The sequence below is a fragment of the Xiphophorus hellerii genome, chromosome 20 (genome assembly GCF_003331165.1).
Source record: "Xiphophorus hellerii strain 12219 chromosome 20, Xiphophorus_hellerii-4.1, whole genome shotgun sequence".
In the NCBI taxonomy this organism is placed as follows: Eukaryota; Metazoa; Chordata; class Actinopteri; order Cyprinodontiformes; family Poeciliidae; genus Xiphophorus; species Xiphophorus hellerii.
This window is the reverse complement of record NC_045691.1, coordinates 4,403,868-4,421,134: the sequence shown is the minus strand read 5'-3', so window position 1 is coordinate 4,421,134 and position 17,267 is coordinate 4,403,868. Positions and strand designations below refer to the sequence as shown.

At 40.0% G+C, this 17,267-nt stretch overlaps 2 protein-coding genes across 3 annotated transcripts; one reads left to right on the top strand and one right to left on the bottom strand.

Annotated features, from left to right (window-relative positions):
- Positions 1 to 959: 959 nt before the first annotated feature.
- On the top strand, positions 960 to 16,908 carry ergic3 (ERGIC and golgi 3). Of its 2 annotated transcripts, XM_032549424.1 has the most exons (14): positions 960 to 1,163; positions 3,372 to 3,442; positions 4,939 to 5,026; positions 5,094 to 5,213; positions 6,326 to 6,422; positions 6,491 to 6,656; positions 7,862 to 7,919; positions 9,875 to 9,889; positions 11,043 to 11,074; positions 11,176 to 11,272; positions 14,606 to 14,670; positions 14,754 to 14,890; positions 15,117 to 15,172; positions 15,244 to 16,908. In XM_032549424.1, the coding sequence occupies exons 1-14, from the start codon at positions 1,076 to 1,078 to the stop codon at positions 15,321 to 15,323; spliced, it is 1,170 nt and encodes a 389-aa protein (XP_032405315.1). In that variant the 5' UTR covers positions 960 to 1,075; the 3' UTR covers positions 15,324 to 16,908. The 2 variants fall into 2 exon arrangements, with proteins under 2 accessions (XP_032405315.1, XP_032405316.1); XM_032549425.1 differs by lacking the exon at positions 9,875 to 9,889 and having other exon boundaries at positions 15,244 to 15,323.
- romo1 (reactive oxygen species modulator 1) lies at positions 11,415 to 14,146 on the bottom strand. The gene is made up of 3 exons (XM_032549427.1): positions 13,994 to 14,146; positions 12,044 to 12,174; positions 11,415 to 11,639 (listed from the first exon to the last, which is right to left on the bottom strand). Exons 2-3 carry the CDS (start codon positions 12,172 to 12,174, stop codon positions 11,531 to 11,533), a joined length of 240 nt encoding a protein of 79 aa, XP_032405318.1. The 5' UTR covers positions 13,994 to 14,146; the 3' UTR covers positions 11,415 to 11,530.
- Positions 16,909 to 17,267: the final 359 nt, after the last annotated feature.

Here is a 17,267-nt window from a genome sequence, read left to right as displayed (position 1 = left end):
CCAGATCCATAATTTATAGATTTAAATGATGTGCAAAGAAAGGCTCCACAAAGAAGCTCACAACAGAGCAAGCAGAGCAGGAAGGGACCGCAGGAAAAAAAGTGTCTGCCTTCACTGAGAGCTAGAGAGAAAGTCTCTACTGCTTCTAGAAACAAATCGTAAAAAAAAAAGAAAGAGAAACAGCCATTTTCTGGCAATAGAAGTTTTTTTTGGTGTCTGGAAAATGAGCTGTTTCAAAAACCTCTGGCATGTAAAGTCACAAATCAGCAGACACTGAGTCGCCTACCAACCCATGCCTGTTACCTAACAACAAAGCTGATCTCCAGCGTTTGGTGAGCTTGTTTTCTTGCTGTACAATGGTTGCTGGAAAAGACGAGTTTTGTTGTTTTCTTACTATCCAGAAACCATTTCTTGCATTCTGCTTGATGGTGCAGGAGGCTCCACTTCTGCTTTTCAAAGATGTACAGTTGTGTAATTGCCCATTACACAACTGTATAATGTGTAATGGGCAATTACACATTGCCCATTACACATTGGGCAATGTGAGGTTTCCTACTGGGTTCAGGCCTGAGGACTGTAGTGACCTCTTTATTTATCTGAGCTGACATGCTGCTTCTCGCTCATCTGTTTAGGTGGATAAACATTTTCCAGCACCTTTTCCTCATTTACCACTTTAAAGGTTAAAATATTGTACATTTTTAACCTCCATTTTGTCATACAAAAAAGGTTACCAGAGGTTTGTCAACGCAAAATTACACACAAAGGAAAAAATACTCTTCCATGTAAAAATAAAAAATAAAAAAATGTTTGTTTTTATTCGTTCGTTTATTTTTTATTTTTTGTTTTGTTGTTGTTTTCATTTTATTGAATAATTCTCGTCATTTATATTGTCAAAGGTCCTGATGTTGAATAAAGTTTGGCAGAAAGAACAGAAGAAGAAATTGACGCGGCTGCCGCTGATTGGCCCAACGGTGTATCACGTGGTCCGGAAGTGAAGGGTCCTGATGTGTTTCTGGAGTGCAGGAGGGTTCCGATAAGATTCTACGGTGTTCGGCTGGATTTCCTGGTGGAGAAAATGGACACATTAAACAAACTGAAGCAGTTTGACGCTTATCCTAAAACTCTGGAGGATTTCCGGGTGAAGACGTGGGGAGGAGCGACCGGTAGGAGGCTAACCGATCCGAACCGCGGGGCTAACGGCTGCCGCTGGTGCAGACAGCAGGGGAAACATTCGTTATTCCTATATATCAGATCATATTCTACTCATTACAGTTCAATTAGCCTGTTGTAGATACCTGTCTTTAATGAGGAAACCTGAACAGTTGTACTGTCTGGGAGTTTATTTCACAGAACTACTAAAAACCCAATGGCACTAAGGCAGTAGTTGACCCAATAGGTTTATCTGTATATATTTTCTTTCTATTGATTGAGCCTGTAGTTAGTGGGCCTGTTATATATTATCAGGTAGAATAAACTATAGCCTCGGTATTCTTATTTTCCATATCAAACAGATGTTTATGTCTTTTAGTTAAACAGAGTAACTAAAAGCCCTTTCAGCTGAGACCAGTCCAAGTTACACAGGCAACAAAAAAGCAATAACATTTCAATAAAATTACAAAAAATGTACATGAAACAGCTCCATGTTAATGAATTGCCTTCAGTGACTCGCAGTTTTCATTTAAATGCGCTAAATGAAGTTCACTGTCAATTTTCACTAATTCTGCAGCTTCGAGCCAAAGACACCGAGTGCATAAAAATTCAGTAAATGTTTGTTCTTTCTTTTTATATTTTTTAGACAAAAATGGAGAGAAAAACACATTTAGGGTTGGAAATAGGCTTTGAATGCTGCTCATGTAACCACAAACTGGGATTTCTCAGAATAAACAAACAAATGTGATTGGTTGCATTAATTAAATATCCCGTTCTAAAAATTATATCATAATAATCTCTAAGTATGATGAGAATTTTATTGAAACAAGTTATTCAATAATATTTAGGGAGGAGTGTCTTTAAAAAATACAAGAGATAAAAACTGGTTATAATAAATAACCCTATTAGAACAAATGAACAGATATGAGATATAATTAAATAAAACAAAGAAATACAATTCTAAAGATTTTTTTACTTATTATACTTTGTTATAAATGCATTTAAATAATGTATAGAAATGTATTTATTCCAATTTTATAAAAAAAATACATTAATACTGGTGAATATTGGAAAATAAAAGGCAACTTTATTTATCAGACCTTTCATGAACGTGGACATTCAACGTTCTTCACAGGAAAATAAAGCAACAAAGAAAACTACATGAAAAACTAGAAACATCTCCATCTGTCCATCTTCCTCTGCCGGGGTCTGGTCGCGGGGTCAGCAGACTTTCCTCCCAGTCTCCTGGTCCAGCTCCCCCAGGCGTTCCCAGCAGAGGAACATCGTCCCTCCAGCGTGTCCTGGGTCTCCCTCTGGACTCCTCTCCAGGGAGGCGTCCATCCTGACCAGATGTCCTTCAGCTGGCTCCTCTCGACGTGAAAGAGCAGCGGCTCTACTCTGAGTCCCTCCCAGATGGTCGAGCTTCTCTCTCTAGAGAGACCAGACACCCTGCGGAGAAAACTCATTTCGGCCGCTTGTATCCGCGATCTTGTTCCTTCGGTCTTGACCCAAAAAGACCACAGATGAGGGTGGGAACGTAGATCGACTGGTAAATCGAGAGCAGTGCAGCGCCCGCTTCACTGCAGACGCTGCACCAATCCGCCTGTCGATCTCCCGCTCCTTTCTTCCCTCATTCATGAACAAGATCCCGAGATACTTGAACTCCTCCACTTGGGGCAGGATACCCCCCCTGACCCGGAGAAGGCACTCTACCCTTTTCCGGCTCAAGACCATGGCCTTGGATTTGGAGGCACTGATCCTCATCCCGGCCGCTTCACACTTGGCTGCGAACCGCTCCAGCGAGAGCTCCAGGTCATGACCTGATGAAGCCAACAGGACCACATCATCCGCAAAAAGCAGAGATGGGATCCTAAGGCCACCAAAACGGATCCGACCAACACCGTGGCTGGCCTACAGATGAGGGTTTAGAAATATCTTAACTAATTTTAAACATCAAATGAAATAAATATTGAAATTCAAGTTTAAAATCCAGGATGTGATTGAAGTGACCTTTGACCTTTCAGGGAAAGCTACAGTAATGTTTCTGGAACTTCTCAGGTTTTCAGACAGATGAAAACTGGTTACCATTCTCAACTTGGAAGGGTTCAGTGGTTTTTACCAAATTTACATTTACCACCACAGTATGAATTTTTAAAATAAAGACCCATTAATTCACATTATGTTGCTATGAAATCAGATGTTTCCACCTTGTGTCTCTGCAGTGACCATTATCAGCGGCGTCATCATGTTCGTTCTGTTCGTCTCTGAGCTGCAGTACTACCTGACCAAAGAGGTGAGCTCCTGAATCTGACTGTCAGATTAACTCGGTCTGGTTCGGTTCTGTTCTGTTCGCTCGCTGACCGGACCGATGCTGTTGGTTTTTATCAGGATGGGAAACTGCAGCATTTCATCAGGAAGTCTGTTAATCGATCAGGTTTTGTTCCTGCAGAGATTTCCTGCTTCCATCTGTTATCAGAGGATCTACAGATTTTTATCTCATGTTCAATAAAAAAATAGAACAGCTAAAGTTTTCACCAGAACTTTATAAAAATGAAACATTGGGTCGTTTTCACCAGGGAAGCTGAGTTGAAACCAACTGAAACTGAGTTCAGGGAGCAGCAGCAGTGCCTCCAGGTGTGTTTCCTGTCGGGCCGGTTGGGTCGGATGAACTCGGGTTTCTTGGAAGGAAATGACTCAGGTTTTTGTTGCGGATTTGGGCTGAAAAGTCAGAACATCTGGGAACATAAAGTACCCTGAAAAGTATTTTCCTTCTTATGGATTTCTGAAGTTTTTGCTGCTTTTGCTGCTGGAATATGTCAGATGATCAAAATAGTTTTGATATGAGCCAGAGGAGTGGAGTTGATCCACTGATCTGCTTTAGGATTAAATGTGAGCCCGATTTAAGACTTTAACAGCTGGAGATTTTCCTCCAGGGTTTTCAGGGGCCATCAGATCCAGAAAGCCCAGAAGCAGTCGACTCTTTCTGGTTTGGACCTTTTTGTTGGTCGCATGAAGTAAATGAAGCAACACATCTTGTAAAAGGTTTTGTTTTTCTATCTTTCTGCAGGTTCAGGGTCAAACTTCAAGGCTGTTGATTTATTTTTATCCATCTTTCGCTCCTCTTATCTCTTTATTTCCCTTTTAACCTTTTCCATCTTTCTTCTTTTTAGGGCTGCAATTAACTATTTTAGTTATCAGTCTATTGATTAGTTTGACAATCAGATAAAAATTGGAAATATATTAGAAATGCACTAAAATATGCAAATAAATAATTAAAAACTTTTAAAATAAAAAGTTGATATCAGCATTCCTTTTATCATTTGCAGCAAATTATGCAGATAAAAATCATTCAACATGAGAAAAACTCAGGCTGAATGTCAGGAGATTATTATTGATTAACTGATTAATAACTGGATGCAAAATATTCTTCATAGATTAATTTTTTAAAAGATTTGAACCAGGTGAAGAACAGATTTGTAATTAAAGGTTGTTTTTATCTTGAAGGCAAAATGTTTGTTTTTGTTCAGCTAACAAGTAATCGACTAAATTAGTTTCCGATTTGTCACAATCATTTCAGCCCTGCTTTCGTTTGCCCCGTCTTTTCATTCGAAATAAACTCAAAGCATTTCTATTAAAGTTGTATCGATGTATGAAAATCCAGCAGAGCGTCGCGGTGAAAGCCGTCCCTGTGTCGTTCTTTCTGCTACGTTTCTTTTTCTCAGTGTTTGTTGTGTTTCTGTGGGACAGTTTAGTGTTTAGGGGAAGTGAACGCTTCGTGTCGTCCTTCAGGTCCACCCGGAGCTCTACGTCGACACGTCGCGAGGAGACAAACTCAAGATCAACATTGACGTCATTTTCCCTCACATGCCCTGTGCCTGTAAGTGCTGCAGTTTCTCTGCTGTCTGCTGCTGATGGCGACCGCCGCTCACCACCATGTTTGTCAGATCTCAGTATTGACGCCATGGACGTGGCCGGAGAGCAGCAGCTGGACGTCGAACACAACCTGTTCAAGCAGCGGCTGGACAAAGAGCTGAAACCCGTCACCACCGAGGCAGAAAAACACGGTAAGCTTCATTCTAAACACAAACAAGTTTGAGTCACTTGCTGGACAAACTGGAGAGAAACTGTAAACTAAGTATGGACCTTTTTACATGTTGCAGCAATCTCAGACGAAATGGTTGGCAATCAAAATTGATGTTTGCCTATGTAATAATTAATCATTGTAATCAATCATTTCCTGTTAATAAAATGAAAATAGTTTAGTTTAATCGGGCACCAACTCCGTTTTTGTGAAGGAATGATTTCGGCAAGAGAAATGTTTCACACAACAAGAAATTATAACTTATGTTTTTAAACCATTTTCAAGTAATATAATGAGAATTTTCATAATAATTTCAAAATAATTTCCCTGCTGGGATGAATAAAGTAAAAATTATTATTATTATTATTAATGATGCATGTTTATCGTTTCAAAGATCAGTAAACTTTACTTTTGTAAAGAACACTGTAACTGGAAGATATTTTAAAAAGTCCAAAATAAACAAAATTACCAAAAACAATAAATTAAAACAGAAATGAAAACCACACACAATCAAAACCTTAAAAGAAATGAAGTCAAAAATGTTAATCATCAGAATGGAAATTATGAAGTTAGCTGTGCTTCAGGATTAGCGCAGCTGAAGAATTTATCCTGCAAAATCCCAGAAGCTGCAGCACTAAAACCAGGTGATCACACTGCAAAAACACATCTTCCCAAGTATTTTTGGTTTAGTTTCTACTGCAAATATCTCATTACACTTGAAATACAACAAAACTAACTCCCAACGGAGCTAGGTGGAAGAAAATAATTCCTTAATATTGATGAAAAGAACTTGTTCCACTGCTGGATTATTTCATTTATAACATGACATTTTCCCATGCAAAACTGAAAAAATCCACGAGTGGAACTAGAACTTTTCAACAATATTACGAAGTTATTACTGAAAATAAGCTGCTAGATCTGCTGAAAAGTATCTTGTGAGTTAGTTGTCTTATTTCAATTACAATGAGATATTTGCACCAAAAACCAGACAAAAAGACTTTGTAAGATTTTGTCCGTCTGCAGTGAACTCACTGGATAAGAGACGGCATGAAGCTAACATTGTTTTATAGTCACAGATGGTTCTGTGTTGTCCAGAAATGGGTCAGGCTGAAGACGGGGAAGCGTTCGACCCGAGCACTCTGGACCCGAACCGATGTGAGAGCTGTTACGGCGCAGAGACCGATGACCTGAAGTAAGAAACGCCGCCGCTGCCGGCCGCTCTGCCTGCTGGGATTACTGCTGCTAATTGTGTGCGTGCAGGTGCTGCAACACCTGTGACGACGTGCGCGAGGCGTACCGGCGGCGCGGCTGGGCCTTTAAGAGCGCCGACACCATCGAGCAGTGCAAACGCGAAGGCTTCACACAGAAGATGATGGAGCAGAAGAACGAGGGCTGCCAGGTTTACGGCTTCCTGGAGGTCAATAAGGTCAGACCTTCACGCCTTTCCAGTGGCGGGCAGTTACTGTAATCTGATTACTTTCTTCAAGTAAGAAATTACATTTGCAAAAAAGTAATCAGATTACCTTTACTTCCACAGAAGCAAACTTTGTTACGAAACCCAGATTTTGTTAGCCTCTCATCATATAGCATGTGTGTCGTCATGGTAACGGGCAGGTGTGTAGATCAGCAACAGGTAAATTGGAGCGCAGTAGTAAACATCCTCGTCTCCGCGAACCGGTTTAATTTGATGAAACTTTATACAATGGAATATGCAGACAGGAAGTGATCTGTATCCAGTTCTGCCAGAGGCAGACGGCGATTTCATTCAGCGTTTCTGCTGCTTCCACCCGGCGGCCATGTTTCCTCCGACTGGCATGACAGTTTTCAGCTGCAGAATTGAGAATTAGGATTGTTTGTATTTCCTGGTTTAGAGTGAATCATCACAAATGTAATTTTGCCAAATGTTGCTAGCTAGCATGGCTGCAACAAACAGGAAGTAGCGGTCGCTAGCTAGCATAGTATAGGGACGACTCTCCGCTCTGAGCTGAAGGTTTGGAGTTTGAAATGTTTCAGTTTGGTCACTCTGGTAAGGATGGGAAAGTTTTGCTACATCTGAACTTTTCTTTCTTTTCTGCATCGAGTCTTTTCAGGAAGAGCCAAAAACCGCCTCAAACCTTTTAACAGAATTGAGACTTTGTATCAGATTTTGTGGTTTCCATCAACCGTTTCTGAAGCAATGCTTCAAAATGTGCATAAAAAATGTTGATGGAAACAAATTCCCAGATCTTTAGAGAAAACCGGCCCACAGCATCACCAATCCTCCGCCTTGTCTACCAGTTGTGGTTTCTCCTCAAAGTTTCTCCTCATGCTATTCGGCACGCTGAGCTCTGCCCAAATATAGATGGCGCTGCTGCTGCTATCTTTGCTTCATAACAGAAAGTCTTGGATTTCAAATTAAAAGCTTCTAGAAATGCTGATCAGCTTTAAAAAGTAGCAAAATAAAACTTTAGTTGCATTTATTTTGATTGTTGAAAGTGCCAATAATTGTTCCACTGTTGATTTAACGCTTTTAAGCATGATCAGCATTATTAACATGTCTGAGTCTACATATATTTTCTATTCATAGTTATTATTATTTTTCTCATTTATAACAATAAAATTGATCCTGAGTCGTTTCACACTTTGTTTCAGGTGGCAGGAAATTTCCACTTTGCTCCAGGAAAGAGTTTCCAGCAGTCGCATGTTCACGGTGAGAACGTTTCCTCTAACTGAGCAAAGCCTTTAAACGCCCTTTCTTCTGTTTTACTCCGATTTATGTATAAAAATCATTGAGTTCAACAGTTTAATTCAGCTGGAATCTAATTTCTGTTCCTCAAAGCAAAATGAAGAAAATATAAACCATATAAGAAGTTTATTTATTACCTCCATCAGAATAAAGGGTGTTTGTTTTCAAACCTCTGACTGATTCTCATGTTCATCCATCTGTTGTCTTGTTCCACCCTGAACAACCTTGCGCCCCCTGCTGTTGGTGGCGAGTCTCTACATGTCGCATGAACGTCTCCTTCCCCACTCTGCTCCTGCAGACTAGCGGCAGTAGCAATTACTAAACATCTGTTGAGCTCATCATACAAACTATTAAAAATGGCTGCAAACAGCATAATGATGTGCTGAAAGAGCAGGAGCTTCTTAAAGAGACAGAGGCCCATTTTTCTGACTGAACTAGCGCCAGTCATTTCAAAGTCCTGCTGATAATTTGATTCTAATGTGTTAAATATTAAACATAATCTGTAAATCTTACATTATAGCATAACTTGAGATGAAGCTCTGCTGCTTCAATTCTCATTTAAATTTGTTGGGTTTTTTATGTAGAAGTTCTTATAAAAATACTACTTTATTCTCCTAATATTACGACTTTATTCTCATTATTTTGACTTTATTGCCGTTAGACTGTATTCTTGTTACGGTATGAATTTATTCTCATGATTAAAGATAAAAATCGTAGCCTTGCTCTAATATTTGTAGAGCAAACCTGAATTTAAATCAAGATGGCCGCCCTTGGCAATGACATCACGCTGAACTATGGAAACCCAGAGAGGAAAAAATCAAAAACAAAAATTAAATATTTAAAATTGATTTATTGATTGATCTATAAAATATTTTAAACTGTTTGGCTGGAAGATGCATAAAACCTTCTAATCACTGCAAAAACACAAAATCTCATATTTCTGGTCTAGTTTCTCCAGCAAATATCTTATTTCAATGTCAAATTTATTTATATAGAACTTTTAAAAACAGGTTTAAAACTACACAAAAGTGGTGTACAAAATTATTTCAGATGTAATTAAATATTTGCACCAGGAACTAAATTACTTCAGATTTTGTGGTTTTGCAGTGAAAGCTTCCCGTACTGTGGTGTTGTTTTCTTTTAATACATGTATGAATAATTTTGACCAGCTGTAAATTTTTGACTAAACTTTTAGTTTAAACTGATCCAGAATCAGCAAAGTGTTTATCTCCCATGATGCTTCAGCCTGACTGGCCCATCCAGGCCACCGTAGTTCTGTCTGTGTAACAAACTGAAATCTGTCCAGTTAATCTCAGCAGCTCTGCTGCTTCATCCCTCTGGGATTAAAAAAGTATATCCATTCATCCATTCACTGTTTTCCTCTCTGCTGTAGCTGATTCTTCCTCTGTGGCATCAAATCAGGGCAGGAAATTAAAACGAACCCAAATGTTCAGTCATCCACAATGAATGATTTGAACTGGGATTGTTTGAACTGGGATTGGATGGTTGGGCTGTAAACCTGCGGTGGTTTTAGTTTCCTGTGCTGAAAGCCAGTCCATGCGACTCTGATTCATTTCTCTCATCTCATCAATATTTAAAGTGTCGGCAGCAGAAACAGAGACGAGAATCAAACCAGAACCTCGTTAAGACCCAAACACATCCTGTCCTGGAAAGATATCTGCTGTGGGTCGGGCTGCACACCAGTTCTAGTTTAGCTCAAAAATAACATTATTTATCTTTATCTCATAATTCACAGCTTATCGGTCGGTTTTGCTCAGTTTGGTTTCGATTGCAACCTGATTTTGAGGTACATTGTCTGAAAACTCTTATTTTGGAAAGTGTTGTGCAGCCCCACTTTCAGTTGTCACGTTTCATGTCTGTTTCACTGTCCCAGTGACTCTTCTCTCTTCTTTCTGCAGTGCACGCTGTGGAAAGTAAGTCTATCTTCCTTTATGCCACAGTGAATGCATGCAGCGTGTTCAGGAAAACCTTTCCCTGTTTCTGCTTTAAACACACTCAGTGCTGAATCAATTATGATGTGAAGAAAATGTCAAAAATAATCTCAGTATCAATTTAAAAGTGCATGATTATCAGATCCATTTAGATTTACAACCAGTTTCTGAATGTGATGCGATTAAATTTTTACTTGATAACTAGTTGATAACGCCGCAGTTCTTACCCAGGAGTCTGACGTTTCCTAACTGAAAAGTAACTTTAACTGAATTATGTCAAATATCAAACATTAGAAACCTGATTGGTTTAGAGAAACTCCGATTCAGACCGCAACGTGAATTCATGTTCATAGTTCACCAAACCATTCTGAACTAGATTCAGTCCCAAAATGAACAAGTTCTTCTATTTGTTGTTTTCTTATGAAATTCTCAGGAAAGCTTCTCGTTTTCCTCCTTTAGTTTCCAGAGGCAGAATGAGTCGAAAGTTACGATGTAAAACTGATGGAGGAAGATTTTAAACACGTCGGCAGCAGAACTGGAAAGCTGCCGTTCTTTAATAAAACCCTGATGGTTCAAATCCCGCTGACATCAGTTACAAGCGTCCGGACGCCGGACGCCCGCTGCGTTTGTTTTTCCAATCTTTTTAATTGATTGGTTTTGGATCATGGAAGGAAACGGAATGAGCTGCAGGTTCCTTCGTTGAAGCGACTAAATAAAAAACGAAGGGATCAAAGACGCTCATTTCTGCGTTTCAGCTGAACTGAAAACCAAGAAGATTCTTTTGGACCTGATGCGTTTACAGACCAGAGAAAGTGGGAGTTTTCAGTTTGAATGCAACAATTAAGAAGTAAAGTATTTAAGTAGAAAACTGGTTAATTGGTGCATTTTTGGTGGTTTCAATGTCAGTTAAAATGGGTCGGTGTCTCAGTCTGTACTTTTACTTTGTGAAGGCCATGATGCTGATCCTGTTGCCATGGTAACCATATTGTCTAAAGGCGATTGGTGTTTTCCCCCCTCAGTTCAGCTGCTTTTTATCCTGAATGTTCCTGATTTTGGTCATTTATGCTTTTATTAATATGCAAGTCTGAATGTTTTTGGATTATTTTCAATAACAAGTTTGTGTTTTTGTTTGCAGTTCATGACCTGCAGAGTTTTGGTTTAGACAACGTAGGTTTCCACATTTCTCTGGATATTTAAATTAAAAATGTTTCATTTACTAAAGACATCAGTTCAATTATGAAGTTGCTTCTTCTTCTGTGGTTCTGCAGATCAACATGACCCACCTGATAAAGCACTTGTCGTTTGGTAAAGATTACCCCGGCATCGTAAATCCGCTGGACGGAACCGACGTCTCGGCGCCGCAAGGTATCGTCCCACTTCTTCTGCTGCCAAACTGCTGCTTTTAAAAGCTTCTGATCCATTTTAAAGTTTAATCCCATTTATTGAACCAAATTAAAGCGTTAAATTCCACATTAATGGAGCAAAACATGGAGGATAAAAACAGGACTGTCATGTGACGAACCAGAACCTTTATTGATAACTAGACGGTGGGTTTGGAGCATGTGGTTATCTGAGTCCCAAGGCTGTACAGTCTGAGGGAGGAAGAGGAGGCAGTGGTCTTCCTCAGCAGCGGATTCCCATCCCGATGGCCATGAAGGTGCCAAACGTCCCACCGCTTTGCATCATGGTCTTCCCAACGCCTCCCATCAGCTCCCGGCCCCGCATCCCGATCCTGCAAACAGAAACTGTTTTGAGCTCCGATTTCACCAACAGCTAAAACGTTAGCGCAACCGTCCTGCCAGGCAAAACCTCAGGATTATTCTCAGATTATTCCTAGACAAAAGTTCAGTTAGTCAGAAAGTTATAGGATGACACTTTAAAAACTTTCTAATGTTTAAACAGTTAATTTGGCTAAGTTTTACCCTTATAAAATATGTAAATAATAATAAACCAATTTGGGTTTTTTTTTCAAGAAACAGTAATTAGTAATGAAAAGCAAAAATATGTTGAGTTTTAAACTTGAACCGCACCAGATGAATAAAAACAGCTGAGAAAGAAGTGCACTTTAACTGGGACATTCCCTTTTTCCAGCTGAATTAAATCATTTTCTGTTTGGGTTTATTGGTCCAAACTCACCTGAGACAGGAGAAAGTCCCAAACATGGCGCCTGCAGCCATTCCCACGGCGAAGCCCATCATGAAGCCCATCTTGACCCGGTCAAAGCAGTTGGGCTGGGTCTGGCCGTACGGACCGACAGCAACCGGCATCTGCAAACGCAACGACAGCTCATTTTAATCTGAGGTTGAGATTAAAATCTGCTGCATAGAAAGGAGGAAACCTAACGGATCAGCACACTGACTGAAAATTAGACTCTTTCTAAATTTGGGTTCATTTCATCTTCATTTTTAATCTTCAAAGCCAAAACATTTGACCAGTTTGGGTAACAGAAACAGCTGCACTTTTTATAGCAACAATAACAAAAAGGTCTGAATTATAGATGCACCGAGAAGTTCTTTTTATTTTGGTTCTCACTGTGGAGGATGAAAAAGTCGAGACGTTTTGACTGAGTTTAAAGTGCAATATTTATTACCCAGTGAGGCTCATTTTCTGATCTATGCAGATTCTTGAACTTTCCTTCAGTTTGGACTGAATCAGTTTGTTTCTCTGCAACCATACTACTGCAACAGACTGAATGTCCTGCTCTTTGTGTGGGAAATATTTCAGTGTTTTTTTGTGTGGCTTGGTTGTCAGTTGCTATGGCAACGAGTCTGTAGCTGTGCTGATACAGAGAGCGAGAAAGACGAGGTTTTGAGTTGTACTTTAACGGTTTTTCCCTTTGCTGTGGAGCACAGCACGAAATTAATAATATCTACATGTTCAAGTTTGATTGAATTAACGGAATGAATAGTCTTTTTGCCCTCCATGTTGTTCGCATGCGTAAAATTTCTTTATGTAAACGTGCAGGTGGTCTATATTTGTATATCTGATTATGATCAAGTCAGTGCCTCGCCAGCTTTGCACCTCACCGCACGTTACTGTTCTCCGCAGTAAAATCTCTTTCCTCGCAGTTTAATCTTTCCTATTGACGCCGCAGTTAAAACGGTACTGTAGAGAAAAAACCCAACACAGAACATGTTGGGCTGATTTCCATCTGCTATAATTAATCACCTTCAATTACTGTTAATACTGTAAAATTATTACACAATAATTACCTTCCATTGTAAGTAACAAATGATGAGGGCGCTGAATGAAATGTCAGTTACCAAATTTTAGAATAAAAACTACAAAAGCAGAATATGTAAAATATCTTTTAAGCTATTTATGGCAGTAATTAAAAAGATTTTGAAATCTCCCATGACTGACTCAAATTTAAATTGAGGGATAGAAATTAGCTCTTAATTAATTCTGTTCCAACTTTTAATGTACATGCCACACACAATCTGCATCATTTAGTTAAATTATTGTTCCAATTAAATCCACCTGAAAGGGCTGTCACTCACGTAGCTACCTGAAATTACTGTAGCTTTCGATGTGTAGGCCTATCATGATAAATGATGCTAAACGATAAATTGTCCCAGAAACTGAGATAAACAACATTGTTTTGAAACCATTTTAAGTAATAGGGGAATAATGCAATTATTCTTAGAAATAAAGGTCCATAAATCTAAAACAGCCAATGTTTAGCTTAATACTTCTGACAGAAACAAATTATCCTGATATTCATGTGTGTGAACCAGTAAAGTGTTTTTATTAAGTTGGTTTCTGTTTCTACTCCAATAAATGACGCAACCTTTGACCCCTGCAGTTTGTTGACTTTAATCAGAGGCTTATTTTCACTGTTAGCACCTAGCTGCTAACACATTAGCTTCTGTGGGGCATCACCGCTTAAAGTCCGCGGATTATAACTCGTAACCAAACACTGAGCAACTGAGTGTTTATCTTTTTATCCCCTAAGTCCTCCGCAGGTGGTTGTGCTAGCTTCCCATGCTAACGTCACCTGTGGCCTCCATAGGTAACAGCGTTTACCGTCAAATCTACTATTTTTTACCAACAAACCCCGGAAAACGGGACCGTAGGCCATCTTACCTTCAGTTACTCTGCTGTGATAAATTCGCTGCTTTGCTTTTCTGCTTAAAATTTCTCTTACTGTTGAGCGCAGCTGCGATTAAATGTCTTTCTAGCAGACCTCCATAACCGGAAACAGGAAAGGGGAGAGAAATAAAGGCGGAAGAGATAGCGCCCCCTGCGGCTCAGTTTAGAATTGCTTATTTTCTATCATTTCTTTTGTTCATGTTCAAGACGAATCCACCTTAATAACGGTTGTCATTACAATAACGTACTTTAAATTTTCATGTTTTAACTTTGGTTTTAGCCTTAATAACATAACGGGTAAAAAGTTACTCTATATTTGGTCATTTAAAAAATTCTTAATACATTTTAAAAGTTTTCTTTATTTTCCTCAATATTTTCCTTTTTAATCTAATAGCGCTGTGAAATAAAATGAAGCATAAATGGATCCAGTGGAGGAATTGTTTTGTTTACACCAAAGAAATGTATGAAATAAGACAACATTATTTGCTGACATTAATGTGATGGAGATCCAGCCGGTCAGAAGCAAACTACTGGACTGTTTGAGGTTTTTCAGTTTAAAAATCTGTTGATAGTCAAGTTTAATTTGCCGACCATTCATCTCCACAGCATCGATGATGTACCAGTATTTTGTGAAAATTGTTCCAACCATCTACGTAAAAACAGACGGAGAGGTGAGTTAAACAGCTTTGTGTTTATTGTATTTTCTGTTGGACTCTTTTCCACACGTTTTCTGTGAATTTGTTTTTACCTCCAGGTGGTCAAAACGAATCAGTTTTCCGTCACCAGGCACGAGAAAGTCGCCAACGGTTTAATAGGAGATCAGGGTCTGCCGGGCGTCTTTGTTCTCTACGAACTTTCACCCATGATGGTCAAATTTACAGAAAAACACAGGTGAGTCCTGGCAGACGGCCAGTTTCTAAAAATCAGAACGGGGTCGGCTGCTGAAATGTCCTTACTGTTTGTCACAGAAATTATTTTTTTCATGTTTTAACACCTTGAAACCATCTGTTTCAAAAATAACAATAACAATCCAGTTTTTTAGCTCAACTGTTAGATGAAACTCAGACTTGCTGTAAATAATAAATCCTTCCAGTATAAATGTTAACTGTTTTCTCAGGTCACTGACTCACTTCCTGACGGGCGTGTGCGCCATCATTGGCGGCGTGTTCACAGGTCAGTCTCTCCTTCGTTCTGATGCTAACTGAGCAGTAGAGAAGCTCACCACATTCTCCCGACTCTTCCAGTGGCCGGTCTCATCGACTCGCTCATCTACCACTCGGCGCGCGCCATCCAGAAGAAGATAGAGCTGGGCAAGGCGTCCTAACGACGGCGCCCCCCAGTGGCCGCACAGACCGAGACGCTGAGCACCCAGAGGACTGAAACGGGCGGCGAGGCGGGGGGAGAAACTCGCCTCTTCTCCATGAACTAGACCTGAAACAAACCGAGAGAGAAATCCAGAGCGGTGGAGCCGTTTGGATTTTCCTATCTGCCGTTCGGAGACGGACAGGCCGCGGGGGCGGAGCAACGGGAGGACGCCGCCACCAGGAGCAAGAAGCCGCTCCATCGCTACGCTCAGCGTTTGGTAGGAGAGCGAGGAGCAGCAGAGACGAACATTTTTAAGCTCAGATAATTTATTCCATCTTCTCTGACTCGCATGGTTCAGGCTGTGGAGCGACTTTTTCTTCCATATCTGCAGCAGATCTGATGAAAACAAAGTGAATCCTTCCAACAGCCGCTCAGTGTTCAGAGAAAACCCAGCAGAGATCCACCTGCAGCACCGCAAGGTATTAACAAGGAGAAGAAGAAGAAACTGCTCATTAAACTACTAAAACAGCGGCTGGTTGTCACTCCTTACCGCACTGCAGAAACACTACAGCTAAGGCAGTTCTGCACTGCAAAAACATAAAATCTAACCAAGTATTTCTGACCTACAGTCAAGTGCAAATATCTTCACTTGAAATAAGACAAAATTAACTTACAAGTAACTTTTGAGCAAGGTAAAGGAGCTTGTTTTAAGTAAATAATTCATTAATATTAATTTAAAAATATCAATATTAAGCGTATTTCCTAGTAGAACTAGGAAATATATCTTTCCTAGTTCCACTGACAGATTATTTCACTTGAAATAAAACATTTTTTTCATGTTATAAATGAAATAATCTGCCAGGAGATCTAAGACTTTTTATCAAAATTTAGGAATTACTGACTTCAAACAAGCTGGTATTTCTTGCTTAAAAGTTACTTGTAAGTTAGTTTTGTCTTATTTCAAGTGAACTAGAAACTAAACCAAAAATCTTAGTTTAGTATTTTGCAGTGCAGAACCTCCTTTGATTTTCAACAAGAAATTAGATTAGTTGCTGAAGCTGGTTGGATGCTGGTTGGATGCTGGTTGGATGCTGGTTGTCCAGGTAAACATCCATCTGTATTAAAGTTTCTGGCAGAAAACAGGAAAGGTTCTGCAGCTTCCTGTGGGTTAGACGCCGGGTCAGATCTGGTGTCGTCTGTACTGGAGGTTCTGATCCGTTGGACCAGCTGATCATTACAGCTGGTTTCACATGATGTTTCTGCAGGTTGATGGTTAGAATCTGGATCAGAACTTTGAGCCTGGGTTCAGTCCAGTTTAACCTTAGAGGTTGTGACGTTTTTATAAAAGCAGAAATGTGCACTGAATCGTTGCTTCGTTCTGTATTTCCTGATGATGTGTTAGAACTGGACCGGTTCCGGTCCAGTATTCCCTCTGTCGCTGTCCCGGTCCTCTCGGATCCAGACGATGGTTCAGTTGTCGATGGTTTGCTGCTGCACGCTTCAACCTTTAGATCAGGGCTGTGTGTGAGAGAGAGATGTATTTATATTTCGAATGTCCACAAAATGTTTTTAAAGTGACAAAATAAATGTTGAATTAAAGCAGGTTCAGCTTTGCCTAATGCTTATATTGACTCTTAGTCTGTTTTCCTCCAGTAGACCCGGTTCTACTAGAGTCAAACCAACCTGTTCCCCTCCTGGCCTGTGGGGGCCACGAGGGGAACTGATCTGGCCCCCACAGATCAGTTCCCCTTCAGAACTTGTTGCCTTCAGTGGCACCAAGAACCTCTGAAGACACTGAGAGCAACTTCCTTCTTCACCAGATGGAAACAAGATGGAGGCGTCAGATTTTAGCGGTTGGAGGATTTCTCTTTAGTTTTTGGCTAGGCTAGCACGTTAGCTTTAGTTGTATTTACCCAGAATTCGGTCCGCTTGGTGTTCACATTCTGAAACAGAGTTCACTTCA